The sequence below is a fragment of the Carya illinoinensis genome, chromosome 3 (assembly GCF_018687715.1).
Source record: "Carya illinoinensis cultivar Pawnee chromosome 3, C.illinoinensisPawnee_v1, whole genome shotgun sequence".
NCBI classification, from domain to species: Eukaryota; Viridiplantae; Streptophyta; class Magnoliopsida; order Fagales; family Juglandaceae; genus Carya; species Carya illinoinensis.
In genome coordinates, this window is record NC_056754.1 from 10,618,066 (window position 1) to 10,626,752 (window position 8,687).

General features: G+C 35.6%; 1 protein-coding gene across 1 annotated transcript; it reads left to right on the plus strand.

Moving 5' to 3' along the window:
• The first annotated feature begins 1,021 nt into the window (after positions 1-1,021).
• Positions 1,022-6,525, plus strand: LOC122303212 (E3 ubiquitin-protein ligase XBAT33-like). The gene is made up of 10 exons (XM_043114862.1): positions 1,022-1,458; positions 1,576-1,635; positions 2,618-2,689; positions 2,857-3,041; positions 3,514-3,674; positions 3,763-3,821; positions 3,903-3,949; positions 4,252-4,395; positions 4,779-4,870; positions 5,510-6,525. The coding sequence occupies exons 1-10, from the start codon at positions 1,282-1,284 to the stop codon at positions 6,049-6,051; spliced, it is 1,539 nt and encodes a 512-aa protein (XP_042970796.1). The 5' UTR covers positions 1,022-1,281; the 3' UTR covers positions 6,052-6,525.
• Positions 6,526-8,687: the final 2,162 nt, after the last annotated feature.

Sequence of the window (8,687 nt, forward strand, 5' to 3'; positions counted from 1 at the left end):
TGAGCATACAATACTGCATTGATCGAGTCTTGGGGGTCGAGTGCTTACTCAAAAGATCACTGTGACCAGACTGACCAGGGGTCCCATATATTACCAATGAAGAACCAACAAGAAAAGCAAGTAACGAGACTACAGTGAAAGACACTGTTTCTATTTACTACACTTTAATAGCATTTAGTGGGTTTGTTATCGAAGATGCTGCATGTGATTTGATGTGATGTAATGTAATACATCTAAAATTTATTTATGTACAAAAAAATATAAACTTGTAACTTTATTTATAACTATTTTATAATTTTTATTTTTTTAATAAAGTGATATAAAAAATGATATTTAAAAACAAAATATATTAGAATACTTGAGTACAGTCATACTCTCAATTCGTCCTAGATCATCTAAGCTCTAGCTCAAGGCTTCGTTTTGTTATGCAAATTAAATAATTTTATTTTATTATTATAATTTTTAAATAAAATATAATAAATAATTTCATTTTTTTAAAATTTTAAAATTAAAATTATATTAAAAAATTATATTGTGATAATATTTTATTCAATTTTTAACTTTTATTTTATTTCTAACCAATTAAAACCAGATAAAATTTATTCTCTTTAGAGAAGAATAGCAAAACTCATTCATTGTTAAAAAAATTTAATTATAATTATAATTATGCATTAATATGTACATCAATCTAATATAATTGGTAAAAAATTAAATTTTATTAAAAATAATACTAATTTAAATTTTAAATATGAAGGAATCAGTATTGATATACAGATTAATACGTTACTTTGCTTGTACATAATAAAACTCATTTATTGTTAAAAAAATTAGTTACAAACATAATTAATAATTAATATGTACATTAATATAATATGATTGATAAAAAATTAAATTTTATTAAAAATAATATTAATTTAAATTTTAAATATAAAAAAATCAACATTAATATATAAATTATTACGCAATTTTATTCGTACAAAACTACCCCCTCCCTTACCTCCTACCGTGTCCCTCAAAAAGTTTCAAACCACACCACCCACCTGCAGCAAAGATCCCAAGCATTGCACAAGACACGCAAGCAATCCAGTAAACGGACGCGCGCGCTCACGTACAGATGCCACGTCATATCTCCAGGTCGCCGCTAAATCCAAAACCTGCCGTGCCTCCCGTCGAATTTCTTATTTCCTGTCCATGAAATTGTCGTACGACGGTTGACCTAATATATTTGTTCCCATACAAAGCTCCAATACATACGCACTGACACGCAAGTGAGAAACACGGATGGGTAATTCTTTTGGGTGTTCTGCAACCGGTGAGAGGCTGGTATCGGCCGCTCGAGACGGCGATTTGATCGAGGCCAAAATGCTATTGGATTGCAATCCATGCCTGGCCAAGTACTCCACCTTCGGTGGCCTCAATTCCCCCCTCCATTTTGCTGCCGCCAAGGGCCACAACGAGGTCCTTTTACCTTTTTTCTTTTTGCTATTTGCATCTCGAAGCTGCCTATTGATCCTTTTTCCCCTTTTCCCTGACCTTTGTCTTGGTATCCTATGGGGTTGGTGTGTGTTTGAATAGATTGTGGCGTTGTTGCTTGAGAATGGAGCAGATGCGAATTCGAGGAATTACTGTGGTCAGGTACAAGATTTGGTGGTTTTCTCATCTATGTTCTGTTTTATGTTGCTGATTCTTTGTTAGATAACATTTGTTTTCGCATTTACGGTTTAGATTTTCAGCGCATTTTCTGAGATGGGTATGGATTTCTTAACTACATTTTAATTCGTTGGCTTTGATGTAGTATTTGGGACAAGCAACGCTACTTTTCATCCTTTATTTTGCCATCCTCCACACTTTCTAGTTACTGAAGTGATTGACATATAAAATTGCGCCACATAGACAGTGACCAGATATGACAAAATCAACTATGAATATTATTTCTCATTTGGAATTGGAATCGGATGCTTTGAATGAATTCGAGATTGAATTTGAATTTTGTTGTCGGAGACGCATAGATAATCCTGCTGTAAAAGGCCTTTCCCCCCCTTTCTGTGATCTGCCTAATTCAGTAATTAAGATTAGAAACGTTCAGTGCAAACGCTGATTTTTGAAAAACCGATATCTTGAATATGCTCTTCATGACTCATATTATTGGGTCTGTTGAATCTGATTGATTATTATGATAAATAAAATGAAGTGTTAACCCCTAAGGGTTGTTGAAGCGGTAAAGGCCTTGATCTTGACGGTATGGTCCCTCCGGGTCTAAGGTTTGAAATCTCTCAGGTGCAAACAATTTATAGGGGCCATCAGACTGGGAGAAGTTCTCCTTGAATTATCCAAGGTGCACTTACGGGAAACTCCTTGCCAAGGGCATGTGCACCCCCGGGATTAGTTGGGGCTTTGTTCTTAGACACTTGGTGCCAATTAAAAAATAAAAAAGTAAAATGAACAGTGTTGAATCTGATTGATAAGAGGATTTTGATAGGAAATGCTTCTGAATCAAAATTAAGAACTAATTCTGGCAGCCCCATAATCTAAACTGATATGATCAATAATGTCACTGATCTTGTAAAAATGAATTAGTGTAATTGACATGGATCTTTATTTGCATTCGTATTTGAAGACGGCGTTGATGCAAGCTTGTAGATACGGGCACTGGGAAGTTGTGCAGACTCTTCTTCTTTATAGATGCAATGTGAGTTTTCAAAACTTCTTATTTTTATTAATTTCCTAGTATAATCTTAAGCCCATGGGTCTGGTCAAAGCTTCAATATGAGAGAGAAATTTTGTCCTTCAATTTTGCTCATTTCTGGTCGTATTTATTGATAGATTGTTTTGAGCTGTTTTCTTCAATTATTACAGGTTACAAGGGCAGATTATCTCAGTGGAAGGACAGCCCTCCACTTTGCAGCCGTCAGTGGTCATGCAAGATGTATAAGACTTGTAGTGGCTGACTTTGTTCAAAGTGCTCCTAATGAAGCTCTACATGCAGAGACAGATGGTGATCGAAGTGATGGCACATATGTAAAGAATAAGTACGACCAAAGGTGTGAGGCTTTAACTAATTTATTAAATATGTAGATATTTCCTGGATTTACACCCGAAAGTGGTAGTAAAATATGTTTATTCTTGTTTGTAAAGATTTTGAATACTTGAACGCTTTGTTAGCAATAAATAATTACCATGTGAATTCTGCTGGAAGAATTGTTGCATGGATATCTTGAATATAATTTTGTATTATTGTTTTTTGTTTCTACCCTTTGTTAGCAATAAAGAATTACCATGTGAATTCCTTCTGGAAGAAATGTTGCATAGATATCTTGAATACAGTTTTGTATTGTTGCTTTTTGTTTCTACCCTTTTTCATGTCTGGTTCTGTATAACCTTCAGCATCTTTATTTTCCCTGCGGGTCAAGCTATCATCAGATAACATCTCTGCCCAGCCATGATGATTATGGGTGCTATATAAAAGTCATCTGTATATTTTGTTCTTACTATTTATTTATTTATCCTGTGCAGTGCTCTGTCTAAGTTTGTAAATAAGGCAGCTGATGGTGGTATCACTGCTCTTCACATGGCTTCATTGAATGGGTATTTTGATTGCATACAGCTCCTTCTTGACCTTCATGCCAATGTTTCGGCTGTAACATCTCATTATGGAACGTCCTTGGATTTGATAGGTATGCTCTGTGCTGAAGCATGGCACCTTATATCTTTGATGGTTGCTTCTTGTTCACTCTTCAAACTGAAATTAGAACATCTTTCCAGGAGCTGGAAGCACTCCATTGCACTATGCTGCTTCTGGGGGAAATTTGAAATGTTGTCAGGCAATATTTTTAACAACCTTGTTGGTTACTTAATTTGTGGTCTTTCTTGAATTTGAAATAATGGTGTTCTTTCTTCTTCAGATTCTCCTTGCAAGAGGCGCCAGTAGGATATCCTTGAATTGCAACGGGTATAATATCTGAACTGGGTCTTTAGGTGTGCAGTCTTAGTATTAGTTACTCCATGTGACGAGATGATTGGAAAAAAAAAAAAAAAAAAAAGAAGAAGAAGAAAGAAAGAAAAAACTCCATGTGACATGAATAAAAGGATTTTATCTTTGAAATAATTGCAATGGGTATAATATCTGAACTGGGTCTTTGGGTGTCCGGTTTTAGTATTAGTTACTCCATGTGACGAGTTCATAAAAAGAAAAAAGAAAGAAAAAACTCCATGCGACATGAATAAAAGAATTTCATCTTTTTTTTTTTTCAGGTGGCTTCCTGTTGATGTTGCCAGGATGTGGGGGCGCCACTGGCTTGAACCACTGCTAGCACCCAATTCCAACTCGATATTGCCGGCATTCCCTTCTTCAAATTACCTATCCTTGCCTCTCTTGAGTGTACTTAACATAGCAAGGTGATATTACAGTTAACCATGACTACAGATGCATCTCATGACTTTGAAAAAGTGTTACCTTACAAATGGTGCGAAAAAATCATGGAAGAATACTTTGGCTCTGGCTCGGATGTCACCCAGGGTATTCAGTGGGTTGCTGACTATTAGCCCATAGAACTTAAAGCATACACACTTAGAAGCAGTTTTTTGAGGAGTCTAGGGCACGTATGATGGCAGGCAGTCATCATACTTGACTCTTTTGGACTTCTAGACCATATCCTTTTATTTCTTGTAGACCTTTGAGAAAGGGCCTGTTTTTCAGTGTTGAGACTGCAACATTGTAATGGTGTAAGACTCCTTTTTCAATATTGAAACTAAGATCATGCATTGTGAATTCTATGCAGAGAGTGTGGATTAAAGTCCTCAACAACCTCTGATGATGATGCTGATGTCTGTGCTGTCTGCTTGGAGAGAGCATGTTCTTTGGCTGCTGAAGGTCTGTTTCCTTCCTTTTGTCCACGGGCATTTGCACGTACATATGCATGTTACATATGTAGATATTTTTACATCTCTAGCCTATACCTTAAGTCTTTTTTTCCTGGTAATGTGCAAAATGAGGAATGAGTGATCTTCTTCTTAAGATGGACGATTGACTTGCCAAAAAATTACCATCAAGGTTGGCTAATTTCTAGTCATCCTGCTGATTGTTAGTTTAGTCATGCATAAAAACAATTTGTGATCAAATCAGTGCAAAGGAACCGTTGGGTTTTAGGAGGATTAAGGATTTAAAAAATATAAAATTGATCTGGTTGAGCTTGTCTTCCACTCTTCTTGGCCGCGAAACTCAGCATTATGCTATCACTTCCTAAGAAGGTTTAGCTATGAGCAGTGTACCTTCCACTACCATTTGTGAGTCATGATTGAGAGAAATAAGATATCATTTTCCTTGTATGATTTTCTAAATCTGTTTTTGAATTAATTATTGAAACATTGAAGCTTCTTATAGAGTTCTTTCATTCCATGGAGTCATGTTAAACGGCCATGACAGTTATTATTCTCTATTCTCTGATAGGTAACACTTCCAATTACATGGTGTAGCACCTACACTTACTAATTCGTATATGTATAATTTCAGGATGTGGGCATGAGCTTTGTGTAAAATGCGCTCTCTATCTTTGCTTAACGTGCAACATTCCTTCTGAATTAGTGGGACCGCCTGGCTCCATTCCCTGCCCTCTCTGTAGATATGGAATCATCTCTTTCGTCAAATTGCCTGTTTCCCCAGCGAAAGAAAATAAACTACAAACATCCCTTGGCCTCTGTACCCCATGCATGCTTCACCATCGTGATCCTGACTGTCAATCTCCAGTTCATACACCAGAGATCCGAAAGAATCGTGTGGCTTCAGTTTCTTCGGATCTGTTATGTCCAGTTACTTGTAGCCCGTTTCCTTCTGTTACAATTCCTTTATGTACCTGCAATGATGGTCCATGCCCATCGTTTGAACCTCGAGAGGTGGAAACACAAGATGAGTCACACCATCGTGTACAAGCAATTTCAATGGACAATGATAAGATGGAAAGGCCAAGACTGGAGAGAACCAGTTGTTCAAGCCTGTTTTGGGGCAGAAGAAGCTGCAGCAGAGAGCATCAGTGCAACTCTGAAATAAATGCTTGACTAGTTCGGTTCGTGGATGTCCATTCTTCTCTTCCCACGGATAGCATTTTGTGTTGACAGCAGTGCAGTCCGAGGTCGTCTTAGCTCACCTATCACGAAACTGACTATTCATGAACCATGTGCATCTGGTATTTATTCAGCTGGCTACATGGCAACAGGTGGATCACGCATCGTTGCATTTTGACAACATCCTGGATTGCTTTTTGAGATGATTTGAGTTGTTAACTTTGAGAATCTCTTAAAGCTTAGAGTTTGAAGAATGAGAGAGACTTAGTTTGAGTTATACAATATTTGTTGAACATTTAAATCATGTCTAGAAGATCATGCACACAGGCAGCAATATTGTAGCGCCCACATACTGTAAATTTTTCTCCAATTTTAGGTCTAGAGGATCGTAATACGCATGTTTTGTATGTTTGGATTGTAATCGAGTGCAATTGAATGTCAGGAAGAACAATTAGTTTCTTTCCATAATGGTATTTTGTACAATATTCTTGTCCTAGATTTTATTTCGTCAATCTAGGAAATAAGGTGCATGCCAAAGAGCGGTTGCCTCCATCGTCATAAGCTTTTCCCATGTGGTTTTGAATGTCTTGTTTATTTTTAGAGATAAGATTAGATAAGTTAAGATTAAAGTTAAAAGTTGAATAAAATATTATTAGAATATATTATTTTAATATTTTTTTTGTATTTATATTTGACAAGGTTAAATTATTTATTTTATTTTTGTATTGAGATTTGAAAAAGTTGAATTGTTTATTTTATTTTATATAAAAATTTAAAAAAATTATAATGATTAAGATAAGATGAGATGATAGATTTTGAGAAGTGGTCACTTAAATTCTATTAAAAAGAAATAAAAAAATAGATTAAGTGCATGTTAGTCACCGCCTATTTATTTGCTTTGTGGAAATCTGTAAGTAATCAATCCCCTTGGATTTCATTACCTTGCATTGGGGATGTGGACTCTCTCATGATCATGTAGCATTGAAATTGGTGCTTTGTTGTTCTTTTAATTATTTTTAAATCGAAACTCCTCAATACAAGACTTTAGACAGGTTTATCCGTTGTTTAGAGAACAACGACAACCAACGAGCGTGGGCCACATAAGTGATATATTTTTAAGTTGGTGGGGGTGCATTGCACATAATGCACTCACTACGTGGCTTTTTTTAGTTTTAATTTTTTTTTTCATTTTGATCAAAATGGTGCGTTTTGACTCAATTTGAATTACGGTCTCATGCCTACAATTGTCCATCTACCTAGGCCTCCCGGCGACGGTGTCTCTGTCGTCAGCCACTTTCTCTTGCATCCCTCTGCTGTCTTCCCAGTGCTGCCACTCCCCACGAGGTCGTTGAACGGAGCAAACGAGGGCTGAATCCCTTGAAACTCCCTTCTGCCTGGGCATGAACCTGCATATGCCCTTCCTCTTCCCAGTGCCACCTTGCGACGGCGAGTCTCTGATCAGCGCCACCTTGCGAGTCTCCTACACTAGTGCATCCACTCCCCTTGAAATGACTGTGAACGGATCAAAGCATAAACAGTTCCAAATAGCTCTGTTTTGGGTAAATCCATTGAGAAGTTTAGGAGGTAAATATTTTCAGTTTCTTACGTATTGTAACATTATGTTTTTCATGTGTACATCAAGATTCGATTTTTTTGTTTTTCGAGATTAGTATGGTAGCTTAGGGCATAGAGAAAAACCTCAGCTTTTGCTTGGCTTCTGTTAGTTTTGAATGGGTTGGAAATATGAGATAAAAATGTCAGCTTTTACTTGTATTCTGTTAGGTTTGAATGGTTGTGGCTTGTGAGATAAAAAACTTAGCTTTTTCGATGGGTACTCTAAGTTTGGAATATGGAGGAATGAAATACTTGTTAGGTTTATGTAAATGACTTGTACGTACATACATTTAGCTGTGAGATTAATATCTCAAATTTATCTTCCCTTGATTTGGTACAATCTATTGCTTAAAAACGTGTAATGTGTTTGAAGATTACTGAGTTTAGTTAAGATTACAGAAACCACATAACATGCGTGAGCAAGTTTTCCATTTTTTTTACAGAGTAGGTAATCTTGAAACACATCGGAAACATGCGTGAGCAAGTTTTCTAATTTATTTACAGAATGTCTATAGCCAAAATGATAGAATGATGTTTTTAGATTTAAGAAGAAAGTTTTCTAATTTTATTTTTTATTAACTTTAATGAGTAACATACTCCAAAAAAATAATAATAATAATAATAATAACAAATTGTTCCGTTGACTACACTCTCTTAAACGGTTGATAAATCATAAGAACAAATTGTTATTATGATTTAGTGAGTATAATTGGAGATGAATTCTTGAATTAGTGAATATAACTGTTTCTTCTGTTGATGTTGGCATTCATATTTCATGATATTCTTCCATTGACTACACTCTGTTAAGAGATGTTTGATATTTAACATTTTCGACCTTCACCATATTGGATAGGTGAGTTGAATATGTTTTCTTATTTAAACATGAAAAAAGTTCTGTTTAAAACATATTTTCAATTACATCTTTTTAAGTTATTGACCAACAATTTATTACTCCATTCCTAAGCTGCTCTTTAGTCATTCCCATTCTTTTATTATTTCTTATTTCTTCTTCTTAT

What these genes read in the sequence shown, in the direction of transcription:
- LOC122303212 (XM_043114862.1), top strand. Translation starts at nt 1,282, where the DNA reads ATGGGTAATTCTTTTGGGTGTTCTGCAACCGGTGAGAGGCTGGTATCG. An exon ending in CGAGGAATTACTGTGGTCAG is followed by an intron (nt 1,636 to 2,617) that starts GTACAAGATTTG and finishes TCGTATTTGAAG; the next exon opens with ACGGCGTTGATGCAAGCTTG. An exon ending in ATATCCTTGAATTGCAACGG is followed by an intron (nt 3,950 to 4,251) that starts GTATAATATCTG and finishes TTTTTTTTTCAG; the next exon opens with GTGGCTTCCTGTTGATGTTG.